The sequence below is a fragment of the Zalophus californianus genome, chromosome 6, assembly GCF_009762305.2.
Source record: "Zalophus californianus isolate mZalCal1 chromosome 6, mZalCal1.pri.v2, whole genome shotgun sequence".
Classification (NCBI taxonomy): domain Eukaryota; kingdom Metazoa; phylum Chordata; class Mammalia; order Carnivora; family Otariidae; genus Zalophus; species Zalophus californianus.
Window position 1 is genome coordinate 830,756 of NC_045600.1, and position 15,159 is coordinate 845,914.

At 62.1% G+C, this 15,159-nt stretch overlaps 2 protein-coding genes across 3 annotated transcripts in view; one reads left to right on the plus strand and one right to left on the minus strand.

Moving 5' to 3' along the window:
- Positions 1-15,159, plus strand: part of BRF1 (BRF1 RNA polymerase III transcription initiation factor subunit) — a 58,901-nt gene that overhangs the window by 24,668 nt on the left and 19,074 nt on the right. The window contains exons 4-9 of one of the 2 annotated variants that reach the window (XM_027572771.2): positions 3,904-3,935; positions 6,396-6,468; positions 12,712-12,861; positions 13,660-13,753; positions 14,519-14,645; positions 15,072-15,111. In XM_027572771.2, the coding sequence (XP_027428572.1) occupies positions 3,904-3,935; positions 6,396-6,468; positions 12,712-12,861; positions 13,660-13,753; positions 14,519-14,645; positions 15,072-15,111 (516 nt within the window). The remainder of the gene's footprint in view (positions 1-3,903; positions 3,936-6,395; positions 6,469-12,711; positions 12,862-13,659; positions 13,754-14,518; positions 14,646-15,071; positions 15,112-15,159) is intronic. The other variant, XM_027572772.2, reaches the window with a different exon arrangement.
- BTBD6 (BTB domain containing 6) lies at positions 7,800-9,917 on the minus strand. Its single transcript, XM_027572773.2, has 4 exons — positions 9,492-9,917; positions 9,310-9,400; positions 9,065-9,183; positions 7,800-8,972 (listed from the first exon to the last, which is right to left on the minus strand). The coding sequence occupies exons 1-4, from the start codon at positions 9,854-9,856 to the stop codon at positions 7,940-7,942; spliced, it is 1,608 nt and encodes a 535-aa protein (XP_027428574.2). The 5' UTR covers positions 9,857-9,917; the 3' UTR covers positions 7,800-7,939.

The following is a 15,159-nucleotide window of genomic DNA, read 5'->3' on the forward strand; positions in this document are numbered from 1 at the left end:
CCCCCAGCAGTCAGGGAGGCAGGGCCACTGGTGGGCTGGTGCACGCAGCTGACCTGGGATCTGGCCCGAGGCCCTTCCTACACTGCTTCCTGGCCCGGGCCCTGGCACAGAGCTGGGAGGGCGGGCTCCAGGCACCTCTGGACTGTGGGCATGGCATGCAGAGTGATGATGGTGGCCTGTGTCGATTATCTGGAGAGTGACTACACAAGGGAGACCCCACCACAGGATGCCCCTGCCGGGGCCTGTGTCTGGGAGCAGGTGTACTGTGCCGGGGATGTGGACTGTTCCGGGAGCAGGATAAGTGTACACGGGAAGTGGGCGCCAGAGTGTGTGTGTGTGCATGCGCGCTGAGTGTGCACAGGGAGCGCGAGCCGGTGTGTGTGCGCGCGGGGAGCGTGAGCCGGTGTGTGTGTGCTGAGTGTGTGCACGAGGAGCGCGAGCCGGTGTGTGTGTGTGCTGAGTGTGCACGGGGAGCGCGAGCCGGTGTGTGTATGTGCTGAGTGTGTGCACGGGGAGCGCGAGCCGGTGTGTGTGTGTGTGTGCTGAGTGTGTGCACGGGGAGCGTGAGCCGGTGTGTGTGTGCTGAGTGTGTGCACGGGGAGCGTGAGCCAGGTGTGTGTGTGTGAGATGAGTGTGTGCACAGGAAGCATGAGCCGGTGTGTGTGCTTAGTGTGCACGGGGAGCGTGAACTGGTGCGTGTGTGTGCTGAGTGTGCACGGGGAGCAGGCGCTGGGGTGTGTGTGTGTGTGCTGAGTGCACGGGGAGCGTGAGCCGGGGGTGTGTGTGCGCGCGGGGAGCGTGAGCCAGTGTGTGTGCGTGTGTGCTGAGTGTGTACGCGGGGAGCGCGAGCCGGTGTGTGTGCTGTGTGCACGGGGAGCGCGAGCCGGTGTGTGTGCTGTGTGCACGGGGAGCGCGAGCCGGTGTGTGTGTGTGCTGAGTGTGTGCACGGGGAGCGTGAGCCGGTGTGTGTGTGTGCTGAGTGTGCACAGGGAGCGCTAGCCGGTGTGTGTGTGTGTGTGTGCTGAGTGTGAGCAGGGAGCGTGAGCCGGTGTGTGTGTGCAGGGAGCGTGAGCCAGTGTGTGTGCTGAGTGTGCACGGGGAGCGGGCGCCCGTGTGTGTTGTGCTGAGTGTGCACGGGGGTGGGCGCCGGGGTGTGTGTGTGTGCTGAGTGTGAGTGTGGGGAGCGTGAGCTGGTGTGTGTGTGAGCGTGCTGAGTGTGAGCGGGGAGCGTGAGCCGGTGTGTGTGTGTGTGTGTGTGCGCTGAGTGTGTGCGCGGGCGCCGGCGCCCTGCAGGGTACTCATTCTTCTGCCAGGCGCAGCTGGCGCAGTGGCAGGGCCTTGAGGGTTCCTGGTGGCCTCTGTCCTTGCTGGGGCATGGCTGTGAGTACCTCTCTAAACAGAGACGTGCTGGGCCCATAAATAAGTGCCACATGGTGTGGCTGCCTGGGCAAAGATGAGTCCGAGCTAGAGCTGCCTGCGGAAGGGGATGTGGGTCGGACAGTGCACAGTGGACGCTGCTGGGCAGGTCACGCTCTTGTGTCAGGTGCAGGGGTCCGCTCCTTGGTGCTGACTGTGCCGCCGTTCCCGACCTCCCTGTCTCTCTCTGTCGGGGCTGGGAGTGACAGTACCGGCTCGTAGCGTAGCCACCCCACTGTCCCCACCGTCTGCTGGACGCACACGCACCGCTTGCCAGACCTTCTGTTGGACTGGACGTCAGAGCTGTTTGTCTGGTGCTCCCCTCGGGCACCCTGACGGAGGACGCGGCGCGAGGTTGTCCAGTAATCTCGTGTGCTTTTGCCTTTAAATCTGTCTACTTTTCTACTTACTGAAAACGGGCCTGAGTTTAAGTCAAGTCTGATGGTTCTTCGGAAACAGCACACAGACCAGCCAGATGGTGTCCTGAGGGCCCTGGCATGGCGGCTGGGAGCGCCGGCCCAGGCACACTTCCTCAAAGCCCGCTGGTGGTCTGCAGGAGCCCCCTGCGTTGTGGTCTGTTTGGACTCTCAGGAGTGTCTAGAATCTTCTGACGGTGTTTTGTGTGCCGCCATTCTCTGCATTTACGCATCTCTTCCAGGGCCGGCACTCCAAGCTGGTGCTCACTGAGCAGAAGTCCCACCGGGCAGGGCACGTCAGGGACCAGGAGGGAGGCTGTCAGATGAGCTCAGCACCAGCAGACAGGCCTCATCCGTGCTGACTTTTTTAGGATTCCAGCAAATTTGGAGGTCTGCTTGGTGTCCCTGTGCCAGGAAGGTTAGGAGTAGCTGCTTAGCAAAAAGGGAGAGACACAGGCCCACTGGGCCAGGCCAGACAGAAGACTTTCCAAAGCCACTAGAACACCCCTAAAGGCCTGTGAGTCGGGGGACCCGCCGTGGGCTGGGCCCTGAGGGCATGAGCAGGCTTGGGCCCCAGACAGGTCACGAGGGGAATGTGGATGCCCATGTAGGGACACACGCGGTTGAGCCTGCCACTGCGTCCAGGTGGCCAGTGCACACCGGCCACGTGTATTACCGCCTCTAGCATCTCAAGGACGCCAGGCCTGTGCACGCGTGTACGATGTGAACTCCAGTCTCCTCTGTGAGATACGCGCGCTTTCCCTGTCATTTTACCATGGGGACTCTCAGACCCCTGGCAGGGTCGAAGGGACCACACAGTGGACACCTCCCCCCCCACTGTTCCCCCAGCCTCACGCTTTCCGGCACAGGCCTCTGCTGTTCCCCATAGGCCCTTCAGCTGGCAGGTCATTAATGGACTAGATTTCGGTATTGCTACATTGCTCATTTCCCTTTTGTGGGAAAATTGGCATAAAACAAAATACACAAGTATTAATGGTACCATTAGAGTTTTGCCATATGTGTGCATCTCTGCAACCAGACCTCCCAGCAGGATCCGGGTGACACCAGCCTGCAGCCCTTTTGGTCAGGCCGCCCCCTGCCCCCGAGGCACCCACTGAACCCGTTTACCGTCTCTGGAGCTTTGCCTCCGGGCTTGGTTTCGTGCGTCTGTCTCGACACCACGGGTTTCCGCTCAGTCCCATAGGACGGCTCCTTTTGCTCCCTGCTCTTCTTTCCATACCTGGCCCTGCCAGCTGGTCAGTCTGCACCTGTGCCTTCTGTCATCTTGTGGAGACCCTCCCGCCCGAGTGCATGCCTTCAGAGACCGAGAAACAGGGTGCCTTTTATTCAAGGGCCTTCGAGGTCGTGGTGGGGGTATCTGGGACCTCGTGGGACCTGTGGCATCAGGGACTTTCTTCTGTGTTTGGGCCCAGGGTCTCCCTCCCAACACCTGGTCTGGCTCTGACTCAGTTACCATCTCAAAGGCACAGCAGACCCATGAGTGACACGACGTCTCGCTGCGTCTGACCAGGTGCCTTACTCAGCGTGTGAGTGTGCGTGTCCAGCTGCATTCCAAATCACGGAGGATTTCATCTGGTTACTCTTTAGTCATCTGCTGACGAGTGAGGACAGGTCCCATGCCAGAGTCCCTGCAGCCGTCCCCACCAGCACCGGCACCGCAGAGGTGCCCGCCGGCCACCAAGGGTGGCCCACTGTGCGTGTCTGTCCCCCAGGAGCCACGCATCATGGGGCAGACACCACATGCTGTGGCTGGCAAGCTCTCGGCAGCTGCTCGAGGGATGGTGTGAGTGTCCATGCTTCTGGTCAGTGCCCCATGGGCTGGGGGCCCCTCTGTGAAGGCCGCGCGTACTCTGAGGGCTGTGCCACTGGCCCCGGGAGTGGTTCACAGGTTCCAGTCGGCCTGACGCCTCACTCCTTCTGGGAGATCTGGTGCCGAGCTCGGATTCACACCAAGGTCCTGTGCTGCGTGTCCGGTCTGCGCCCTGGGGAAGGGGTCAGGCAGCCGGAGCCCGTGGGCTTGGGTGCAGACATTCCTTGACTCCTACCACAGACATGCTCCTCGACCTCAGTGACCTGCTCCAGGTAGACTGGTTTCCTTCCTGAGCCCCGTTCCCAAGGGAGGCTGGGACTGGGGCTTGTGCCACCCAGGCTGGAGGCTGGTCCACAGAACAGAGGACACACTGGGGTGTGGTCTGTTTCCAAACCGGTGGGGGGGGCAGTAAACACAGGGTCACAGCGCTGCCCTGGGAGCTGGGTGGCCCCGGCCTCAGAGCCAATGGAAAGACCCAGGTGAAATTGGTCTGAGGGGAGATGCTTTGAGAGAAAAACAAAGGGACTCACATGCATGGATCTTCAACAATATAAAAAGCCACATTATCGTCTATTTGGGGACCCTGTCTGGGTACCAGGCAAGCATTTTCTGTTGCATCTGTTGTTTCTAAACTACTGAAGGTGATGGAAAAAGACCCAGCAAGAAGCACACCTGTGTGGGCGGGACACTTACAGGGTGGGGCCATCGAGGTTCTGCATGTGTCCCGTCCCTGGGGACAGGGGACTGGGGCAGGCAGGGGGATCGCTCCACGGGGGACTCGGAAAGAGCAGGGGGTCACGGAGAACAGACGTGACCACAGTGTGAAGGGTGTGTGCAGGACTCACAGAGATCCCACGCCTTTGAGGAAAGCTTGGTCGGGTCTGGGTGCCCTAACACACCGCAGGGCCCCCCCGCACTGACAGCTCAACTTCCGCGTAAGCCAGATGCTGCCTGTGGGTCTGCCCTCCCAGCTATCTTTATAAATGGCATCTCTCAGGAGTCCTGTTGAAACAGTCTGTGGCCACGCTAATAATAACCTGCTGGAATCATGGAAGCCCAGGGCTCCATGTGCGGTGCGCGGTCAGGGCGTATGCTCATAGCCTGTCCCCTCCTGGGCCTTCCCAGCAAGGACACAGGGAGCTGGTGCAGGGCCGCCAAGGGCTGACACAGGCTCAGGGTTCAGCTCCCGCTGAGCACCCCCTGGCAGGAACTGAGTGGGGGGGGGTCCTGGCACCCCATGAAGCCGTGGCTGGCACAGGGCCACTCAGGGCCGTCTTCGTGCAGAGCCCATCCGCCCGTTGGACAGGAGTGGGAAGGCTGGCCAGCCACACCCGGCTGTCACCAGCCGCCTCCACGGAGACGAGCCACAAACACAGGGAGGGGTCCTCAGAGTCTGTGTCACTGTTTCTAATGCCTGCCGATGAATGTCAGCATCTCTGGCAGTAACATGCGTTGTACAAGCCTTTAAACATTGAACTTTTCCAGAGAACCCTTCTCTGCAGCATCCAGGTCTCCATGGGCCTGGGACAGGGTCAGGGAGGTGGGAGGTGGGGAGGGGGCAGCACACTCCGGGCAGGTGAGTTCCACTCCGGTCCAAAGGGGCATGAAGTCGGGAGGGTGAAGACGCAGGAGCTTGGGGTGTTCCTAGAAGATGCACGCTTCCACACGCACACACAGTGACACACTCACACACTGTGCGTGCACTCTGGTGGGCAGGCCAGGGGCAGAATCCCTTCAGAAGGCGAGGTCTGTGAGCCACCAGCCCTATGAAGGGGGCTTCCTGGAGAAGGAGGCCTAGGTGTGGAGTGCTGGCCCCCCGCACCGCACTGCACCCTCCATCTCCTCCAAGTGGACTTTGTACCATTTTTTAGTGCTCCCTGACGGCTGCAGACGCCCACCTGTGCTGCCTGAGAGCCCCGGATGGGCGCTCTTGATGATTCTTCGCAGTCTTTTCTGGTGGCTTCTTTGGGCGTGAGGCTAAGGGGCCCTCATCCGGACCTCACAGGCCAGGCTTGATAAGGCAAAGGGACTCTACAGGGAGACCAGAGGCAGGGAGCCAGGGCCAGGACACTGAGACCTGCGAGTCCCAGGGGCAGGGCAGGGCTCTCCAGCTCAGGTGGAAGGGGCTAAGCTTGGGCTTCTCCCAAATCTGCACCCTATCCAAGCAGAACAGCTTCTGCCATGCCTGTCGTCAAACACGGCTCAGAAGCCCCTCCTCACAGCCCCCCCCCCCCCCACCAGGCCTTGGTCAGCACAGGACCGGCCCTTAGGACACCTCCAGGCTCCGCCGCACTGGAGGTCTGCACCCTAGAGTCCTTGAACCTGTGTTCAGTTGCAAGCAGTCTGGTCAGGCGGTGGACTCCACAGCTGATTTGGATTTGACGGGGGTGGGGGGAGGGGTCACTGAGGCCTGCAGAGACCCATGGCCATGACGGAGCTGGTCCGCGGGGACACAGCCAAGGATCCCAGTAGGGAGCACGCAGGGTGCAGAACATTCTGAATGATGCACAGCGAGCTCTGGGCTCTACCTCAGCAGTCTCCCTCGCAGCAGATCCACTTGTTGCTGAGACAGTGCAGGGTCTGAAAAAGCTGCCTGGGATTGGGAAGCAGGGTGGGCCTGGGGGTGGGGCAGGGCTGTCAGAGACTGAACGGTGAAATGCATGTCGTAAGGAACAAAAGCAGACGTGTCCTGAGTCCCAGTGCTGTCCTCAGCTGTGGCTTCTTCCCTACAGGTGAACGTGTATGTGCTGGGGAAGACGTTCCTTCTTCTGGCAAGGGAGCTGTGCATCAACGCGCCGGCCATCGGTACGTCGGGCGGGAGGGAGTCCTGTGCAGGGACGGGCTCCACCAGGTCCTAAGAAATGTCTGAGAAGCAGCTGGGAGGCGGACAGTTTGGGGGTTACTTTTGGTTTGGAACCAGAGTGCCCATGGTCAGCCCCCGGCAGGTTGGAGGAGGGTACAGAGGGAAACGGGACCCATCTGTCCACCTGTTGAGGAATACACCTGGTGGCCGGTGCCCCGGGGAAGGCAGGGCCTCTGCAGATGGAGAGGTGCTTTCTTAGCCCATTCTGCCTTCCCTGGAGCTTTGCCGAGAGGATTGTTTTCACGGTCTGCTTGCGGGGGCTGCTCTGCATTTTGCCCGTCATCCTCTACAAGTGTATTCTGTTTCAAGGAGGCAGAGTGCAGGGCCCGGGAGGGTGGGCTGGGGGTGCAGTCCCGGATGACCCACAGGATGGTACCCTGGGGCCGGGAAGGCAGGGTCTGGCAGGGTGGGTCAGGAGAGGGGTACAGCTGCACTAGGCCTGGGGGTTCACCCCCAGCTGAGACCCTCCCCCAAGAGGCCGCGTGCCTGTGCCGAGTGACATGGCCCCTCCCTCCGGGGGCCGAGCTGGGGTTTTTCAGAAACGAAGCAGCCAGCCACAGAGTGTGCAGCCTGGGAGGACAAAGGTAAGGGGCTCAGAGAGCCTGCTTTACCCCGAAGCATGCCTGCACAGGGGCCATCTGGGGCCCGCAGAGAGGCCCACCTCACCCTGCCACCCTCAAATCGGAGTCCTCCAGTAGGGCTTTGTCTGAGAGGCTGGGATGCCTCAGGAACCACGGCACAAGCAGACACCCGGCCTTTTCCAGAGTGTTCTGGCCACAGACCCACGGTGGAGGCCAACAGACAGGGAGGGACAGACACGCCTCCCCAGGAGGCACTTTGTTTCCAACCAGGAACCGTGGCTTAGCACTGGAGGCTTTTTCGTGTGCTGGAAGGGACACGCCATTCACAGACACATAGGAAAGCGCGTGCCTCAGCTTCACACTCTTTCATTCGTTTCTCTCTTGATAGCTTGTTTCGTTGAAAGCTTGTTACGAAAATGCAGCTAGACGTGGACTGTTTTAGGTGCCTTTTCCCAATTTTGGATTTGAAGGGAAGGTTTCAGGTTAAGCATAGCAGTGCTGCGAATTCATGGGGGTGGGAGGGACGGCAAAGCCCACAGAGCAGGCCAGGGGGGCACCACAGGTTGGGGCCTGCAGGAAGGCCGCCTTGTGCCCCACATGTGCCCAGCGGCCAGGACTCAGAAGCCCTGGCTCTCGCCGTGTAGGAAGAGCACCGAGTTCCAGCTCTGGGCTGCCACTGACTACGAACGAAAGAGAGAGAAAAAGGAAGCGAAGCCTTTAATGGTGTCGGTGAGGCAACCGGCCCGGGGAAGGGGCCTGCTGCACGTCCCTTCCCAGCGGGTGCACCTCCTCCCAATGCGCATCATAGCGCGTCCATGCTACCCCCGGCAGTTCAGGCATAGAAGATGAGCTCGGGGATCTGCCCACCCTGGACCCCGGTCCCGTTGGTGCTGTCTGAGGAGCACTGGAACTGGAAGGTCACCTTCCCACACTGTACTTCTGTCATGCCCTCCTGCCCAAAGTAGCTGAGCTCGCTGCCGTCCAGGACGGCGCTGGCCGTGTAGAAGGTGTCCTGCTCCACCTGCACGGGGTGTTCAAACCACACTGAGAAGGTATTGCTGGAGCCGTCCGACACAAACTTGGTCAGGTTCTGAGCCAGGACCACCCCCAGCCGCTTCAGTTCAATCTTGACGCTGTACTCGGCTTTCCCGGAGCTGGACCCGTACAGGCCCAGCCCCGCGACGAACACCCTCCTGTCCACGGCGAACTGGATGCTGTCACAGCGCCCACGGTAACGCCACTGATTGCTACGATAGGCAGAAGACTGGAAGCGGTGGCACCGCTGCGGGGCCAGGCCCTTCCTCTTGGTCAGGGGGAAGTTGAGCAGCGGCTTGTTGGCCGCCGTGTACCATAGGAAGATGTTGTGGGTCTCCTCCAGGGTCAGGATGTCTGACTGGGCAGCACCGTTGGCAAACTCCTCCAGGGTCATGGTGGGAATTCGGACCAGGTAGAGGGCAGGCCCCAAAACGTGCCTCTTGTTGCGCGGGGTGACCGGCAAGCCCTGTCTCTTGCACTCTGCCTCAGCCCAGTTCAGGACGGCCTCGAAGACCACTGCCTCCTTGGCATTGAGGGCCTCCCGTGTCACGATGATTTCCAGCGTCTGCCAGTCGATTTCACAGAAGCCTTCAGACCTCAGGGCCATCTCGGCCTGTGCATCAATGACCTCCCAGCAGCGCTGGGTCAGCTCCGGCTCCTCGAACAGCCGGCTCTGGGACAACAAGATGCAGGCGTTCTTGGCTTCCAGACTCGTCTCCAGAAAAGTGACACAGGCTTTCGCTAAAGCGGGGACGATGTACTTCTTGGCTGCATAAAGGGTGGCCAGCACCGTGTCGGCTTCCAGGTCAATCTCGTCACTGTACATGTACCTGGGCAGGGTGGAGGCCGCGTCACAGGCTGCTCTGCGCGCGCCAGGCAGCTGCACCCACCCCCTCCCTGCGCCCTCACGCAGCGCACTTACTTTAACAAGATCAGAAAAGCTGCAGGCTCCACGTCGGGGATGTGGATTTCTGACTTGATTTCTGCCAAGTCGCCGTAAAACATGGCATAGAAGACAGAGCTCCCGACAGCCAAGACATACTGCGGAGAGACAAGCTGCCCTGAGCCCTCCCTGCCCCCAGCGGATGCCAGGATGGGATGCCAGGACGCCACACCCGAGGGGAGGGCACAGTCGCTGCTCGGGACCTGGGCCGAGCGTCCGCTCACCTTGTGGGCAGGCACCCTGCGGGCCGCCCCCGGGGGCCCCACGATGAAGTGCACGTCGGCCATGAGCTCGTTGTTGAACATCAGCGCGTTCCTGCAAAGGGCAGAGGCACACGGCTCGGGGGTCGGGCCGGGGCGGGGGCGCGGGGCGCGGGGCGCGGGGCGCGAGCGCGGCCCGGGCTCACCTCTCGCGCAGGGTCGGGTGGAAGGACTGCCAGTTGGGGCTCTCCAAGTTGTTGTTGTCTGGCACGGGCGGCGCGGGCGCGGACGGCGGCGGGGCGGGCGGCGGGGCGCTGGGCGGGCCCTTCCTGCCGGCGGCGGCGGCGGCGTTGTTGCTGTTGGCGATGTCCGTGACGGTGGCGGCCGCGGCGCCGGCGGCCGGGTACAGCTCCGCGGCCATCTTCGCGGGCAGGGCGGCCCCCGCGCGCGCCAGCGGTGCGCCGTGCGCCCTTGCGTCGCGCCGGGGCCGGGGGGGCGGCTCTGCGAGCACCAGGAGCGCCGTGAGGCACTGCGCCACCCGGCCGTGCAGACAGGCCAGGGGCAGCAGCATGGGGGCCGCGGCGGGCGCGGCTGCCTCGGGCCGCCCCGCCCGCCGGCGCGCAGCCCGCAGCCCGCAGCGCGGCCGCAGGGGGCGCCGTCCGGCCCGCCCTCGCCCCTGCCGCCGCGACGCCCGCGCGTCACGCCGCGTCACGGCGGGCCCCGCCCCTTCCCCCGCTCGGACGACGTGCGCGCCCGGGGCCTGGGCGGCACCGCCCCGCGGGCTGGCGCAGGCGCAGGCCGGCGCGCTGGGGGGCCCCCGCTCGCGCGCGCACGGTCCGCGCCCGGTGGCCGGCTGTGCGCCCGCGGGCGCGCGTGCACACGCCCGTGTGTGCACGCGCGGGCGTGCGAGGCGTTCGCGAGCCCTCGTCGGAGGCACGGTGCGCGCGCGCTCCCTTGTGTGTCGTCTGTGCGCGCTGTTGTCGCCTCCGGGGAGCCCTTGCTGGCGCGGTGTGCTTGAGCCCCGCTCCCCGCTCCCCGCTCCCGTCGGCCCCCCGGGGGCCTGTCTCTCGTCCGGGCCCCGCGCCGGCTGCTGGCGCTCCGGTAGTAAAATCCTTTGCCCGCCGCTGCAGCTTCTCTGCCCCTTTCTGTTTGTTCTTTTCTGCTCACTTTGGGCATTTTTCCTGTGTTGTTTGTTAATGTTTTGGTTCATCGTTTCTGTCTTTAGGGATTTTGAGAGCGAGCGAGCACGAGGCCGGGGCAGAGGGAGAGCACGTTAAGTAGGCTCCATGCTCCACGCGGAGCCCGACTGGGGCATCATGACCTGAACCCAAGTCAGACCCTTAACCAAGGGAGCCACCCAGGCGCCCTGGTCACTGTTTGGAGGGGAGGGGATCGTACTTGTCTCTTTCTTTGCTAATTTGTACTCTTTGGGCCCTTGAGGCGGAGCGTCCTGGGAGGGTTCCCTCCCTGCGGTTTCTCGAAGCTTTCCTCCCTGCTGCACAGGCTTCGGAGAAGCATGGCTCCTCTTTGCAGGGTACTGAGTAAACGGAGCCGGCGGTGATGCCAACCCACTCCTCGTTTTGTCCTTTCCCTTCACCGTCTGTTGAGTTGGACGGAACCGTGTTAAATCTCACACGGCTGTGGTTTTCGGATTGCTGTTTCCAGCGCCCTGTGCTGCGTTCTAGCTGCCGCTGTGTTGGATGCGTCCACAGGCGTGTAGTGGCCTCCTGTGAGGTGGCTTGCCCTCTGGCATGAAGTCCTCTTCTCAGCCCCTTTCAGGGCCCCCTGCCCCGCGTCCCTGCAGCCATGTAACCACCCTCTCTCCTGGGTGGCGAGTCACGTTCCATCTCACGCTTTAGTGTCTCTTGTAAACAGCGCGTCCTGGGTTTTGCCTTTTTCTTCCAGTTGGTGAGAGGGTTTCGCCTAGACTGTGTGATGTGTTGGGGTTTATTGCCTTCCCTGTACAGGGTCTGCCTTCCCCATCTGGTCGGAGTGTTCTCTCACCCCTCCCGCCACAGGCGGTCGGCTCTGAGCCTGGGCAGTCTGGAGCGACGGCACCCCTCTGCCACGGGCCTTTTTCTGTTTGGTTGGGTTTTTGTTTGTGATGTGGTTGCTAAGAGACGTATTATGGGGACAAAACAGAAGTATTTCAGAAGTAATATCACTGGGGTTTCAGACTGTTTTCGATGAAATGTAAATACCAGAGCCAGAAGTGAAAGCTTTGACACTGCTGAATTCTTGAAATACAAGCTCGCACATCTAGAAGCTGCTCGGGACAGTTTGGACACAGATGCACCAGGAGACTGTGCTGGGCTGCGCCTCTCGGTCCTGCTGCCCCACCAGAGCTCTACCTGCCGTCCAGCCTGCCCAGCACAGGACCCACCTTTCCAGAGACCGCAGCACCCAGGGCCTCAGGGAAAGGTGGATGAGTGGCAGCCGCTTGCCAGCTCAGCCCCTGCAGTCGGTGTGGGGGATGTCCCTCGGATCCTTGCCGTCCTTGGGGACCCAGGCTGCCTCAGGGGCTGCTGCCCATCTCCCATGGTCCTTTACGTGAGCCAAGACGGGCAGAGGGAGGAAGGGGTGCTTGTAGCCCCACATGGGACTTCCAGGGGCCAGAGCTCAGTGACGTAGATGCCGGGAGGCCGGGAGAAGTGATTGGGCCGAGGCCCCGAAGGGGGGTGCTTGGTGTTGGTGGAGAGCAGGGTCCTGCCGGTCACCATCTGCTAGCACATGGCTGCTTTCTGGCTGGCCCGTGGCCCCCTCAGGGCACCCCCTCTTCAAGCCTCAGCGAGGCCTTCCCAGTGAGCCTGTCCAAAGCAAGTCTTGCCCCTGAGGTTCTGTCGGGGGCCCTGCATGATTCCTTCCGTGCTCCTGTGGCAGCGCAGCAGGCTGCTGGATTCATGAGGTTACTTGGCAGCTGGATTCTCCCTAAAGCCTAGGCCAGGGGTCTTCCAGGGAGCAGGGCACGAGGGACGGAGAGTGTGTGTGTGCATGCATGCACGGGTCCCTCCTGAGCCTTCCCTTGCTAAGGAACGTATGGTTGTTTAAAGAGCTGCTTGCATGCCTGTAGACAAAAGGGCAGAAAATACAGCTCATGTTTTGTGAGAGTTTGGTAAGAAACAGGCTCTGATTCAGTCGTGATCCGCAGAACGCCGAACAAAGCAGCAAGGTAGTGTGTATGCGCATACACAAGCACGTGGGGTGACCCCACACAGCAGCTGTGGGAGGGATGTGGGCGAGCAGCCCCCAGCCGAGGATCAGGGAAGCTGTGCAGTGGACGGACTGGGAGGGTCGCCCTGAGGGTGGGTATCGCGCTGTGTGGTTTTCGTGTGCCTCCCGGATCTGGAACACGCACGTTCCATGAAGCCTACTGAGCGGGGGGTGGACGCGTCCTGGGCGGCACTGAGGCACGTGTGTCTGCGGCAGACCCGTGCCTGTACATCCCACGCTTTGCCCACCTGCTGGAGTTTGGGGAGAAGAACCACGAGGTGTCCATGACGGCCCTGAGGCTCCTGCAGAGGATGAAGAGGGACTGGATGCACACTGGCCGGCGCCCCTCAGGCCTCTGCGGAGCAGGTAGGACAGCCTCGGAGTCAGGCTGGCCAGGCCCTGCTGGCCGTGGATGGGGTGGGCTGTCTCCAGAACTAACCTGGCCCTCAAGGGCTCCCGTGCGGCCAGCCCTGCTCTGCCCCCAGTGCCGAGTCGTTACTACAGAGGGTACTTCCCGGTCCCCCAAAGGGTAGCTGTCCGGTCTCCCTCTGTGTCCTCCAGCTCTGTCCCCGATGCCTTGGGGTCTGACGTAGCCCTTGGGCCTGGAGTCCTCCCCGGCAGGCCCTTCCTCCTTTCTGGTGGCCCTTACCTCTCGACGACCGCCCCCCGCCCCCGGGCTCCAGTGCTTCCTGGAATGCCAAGGGTCTGCGTTCCCACGCTCAGCTACCAGCAAAAATCGTCTCCCAGTGTGCTGCCGACTCTGGACCGCTCCTGGTCCGCCCGGCTGCGGCCACCACACGGGGCCCCTGTTCTCCCCAACCTGGCTGTGTCTCCAGAATCCGTACCTCCGTTGCCAGCTGGTGTGCCTGCTTGGGTCACCTCGGAGGTGGCTCACTGACTGTGAGGGGTCACACAGAGTTCTCGATGTGGTTTTCCTTCTCTCTGTGTTTGACACAGAACGTGCGACACAGCACTTTCTGTGATCCTCAACCATGGCGGAGTTGCACACCAAGCAGTGAGTGGCTTTTGGGTATTGGGACCCTCGCACACACTGCATAACCGTTACCCACCGTGAGGCCGGGGCCTCGCTCCCTACAGGCCCCCGGGCAGGGTCTCACCACCCCGTCCCGAGGCTTGACTCCCCGTCCACGCGCTCCTCTCCAGCACTTCTGGTTGCAGCCAGGATGCACGATTTCCGGAGAACCGTCAAAGAGGTCATCAGCGTGGTCAAGGTGTGCGAGTCCACACTGCGCAAGAGGTGGGTGGCTCTCGTTCGTGGCTTCCTCTGTCTGCTGGTCAGACCCACGTCCACGGTCCTGCCACCTGCTGGTCTGGCCAGGACCCAGGACAGCCCGGGTGCTAGAGGGGCTGCCCGCCTCCCTCCTGGGTCTTGGTCAGTCCTCCTGGCGCCACGCAGTGGGGCTGTTGCACCCCTGGTTGGTTGGGGTAGGTTGGGGTGGACCGAGAGCCCCAGTGACTGGCCCCACCCCTGGGGAAGCCAGGCTCAAGCAGAGGGCCAGCTGCCCACAAGCCCCTGCTTTGGGGTGCGGTGTTGGTGGGGTGGCGGAGCTCAGCGCCGGCGTCGGCTGTAGTGGGATAGTCGCGAGCCCGATCAGTGGCACGCCTGTCGTTGCGGTGTTTTCGCCTAGGATCTGCCACATCTGGTGGCGGTTTCTCAAGTGAGATCGTATCCTGCGGCACTTTTCAAAGGCAGAAAGAAAAGCATTTTGCGTGTTTGACCTCTAATTCTCTTTAAAAATTTTCTGTTGAAAAAAACTTTTTTTCCCAACGTAAACGTTTTGTAGGTCGTGTAAGACGTGAGTAATTAACCTTTAGGTGGTGACCACCTAGGGCTGCCGGCTTGGCCTCCCTCCCCCTGGGCCTTGTCTGAGTCCCCAGTGGGAGCGACAAGTGTGCGTAGCCTTTCCTCCCCGGGGCCCCGCTGTTGGCCACGGCAAGTAGGGCTTGTGGCTGAGTGTGGCCGGGCTGCCGGCGGCTCTCTCCAGGGGCCCTCTTGTTGCAGGCTGACAGAGTTTGAAGACACGCCCACAAGCCAGCTGACCGTGGATGAGTTCATGAAGATCGACCTGGAGGGGGAGTGTGACCCCCCTTCGTACACGGCAGGGCAGCGGAAGCTGCGCATGAAGCAGGTGGGCCCCACGCTGGCCTGGCCACGCCAGCCCTGCAGCACATGGCGTCTCGCGGCGTTTTCCAGATGTCGTGTGTCTCACTCTTACTTTGAACCAAGTGGCTTAGTTACAAAGGCCAAACTGGGTCTGTGTCCACACGGTGTGCAGGGAGAGGCGGACAGACGGGTGGGGTTAGGGGATGAGCCTTGGGGGTGCAGGAGGGGCACACCTGCCGCTGGCTGGGGGGTGGCATGCAGGGTGCCAGGTCCCTCGATGGCCCCATGCCTTCCCTGCAGCCGTCCTGGGTGCTCCAGGTACAGTTCCTGTGGGGCACCGGTGGGGGTGCGTGTGCCTGGAGGGCTGGGGACCCTGGGCACTGTGAAGCATGCTGCTTCCCCACATGGCCGCCTCGTCTCTTTGCTGAACATTCTCGTTGCTTTGTTTCAGCTTGAGCAAGTCCTCTCCAAGAAACTGGAGGACGTTGAAGGTAACCGACTGATCTCGCAGTGACAGGCGCCCCGGGGCCCCTAGAGAA

Excerpts from the sequence above, each read along its gene's own strand:
- BTBD6 (XM_027572773.2), bottom strand. The coding sequence starts at position 9,856 with ATGCTGCTGCCCCTGGCCTGTCTGCACGGCCGGGTGGCGCAGTGCCTC. Across the intron at positions 9,401-9,491 it reads CACCCGACCCTGCGCGAGAG|GAACGCGCTGATGTTCAACA; the intron begins GTGAGCCCGGGC and ends TGCCCTTTGCAG. Across the intron at positions 8,973-9,064 it reads GCTTTTCTGATCTTGTTAAA|GTACATGTACAGTGACGAGA; the intron begins GTAAGTGCGCTG and ends CACCCTGCCCAG.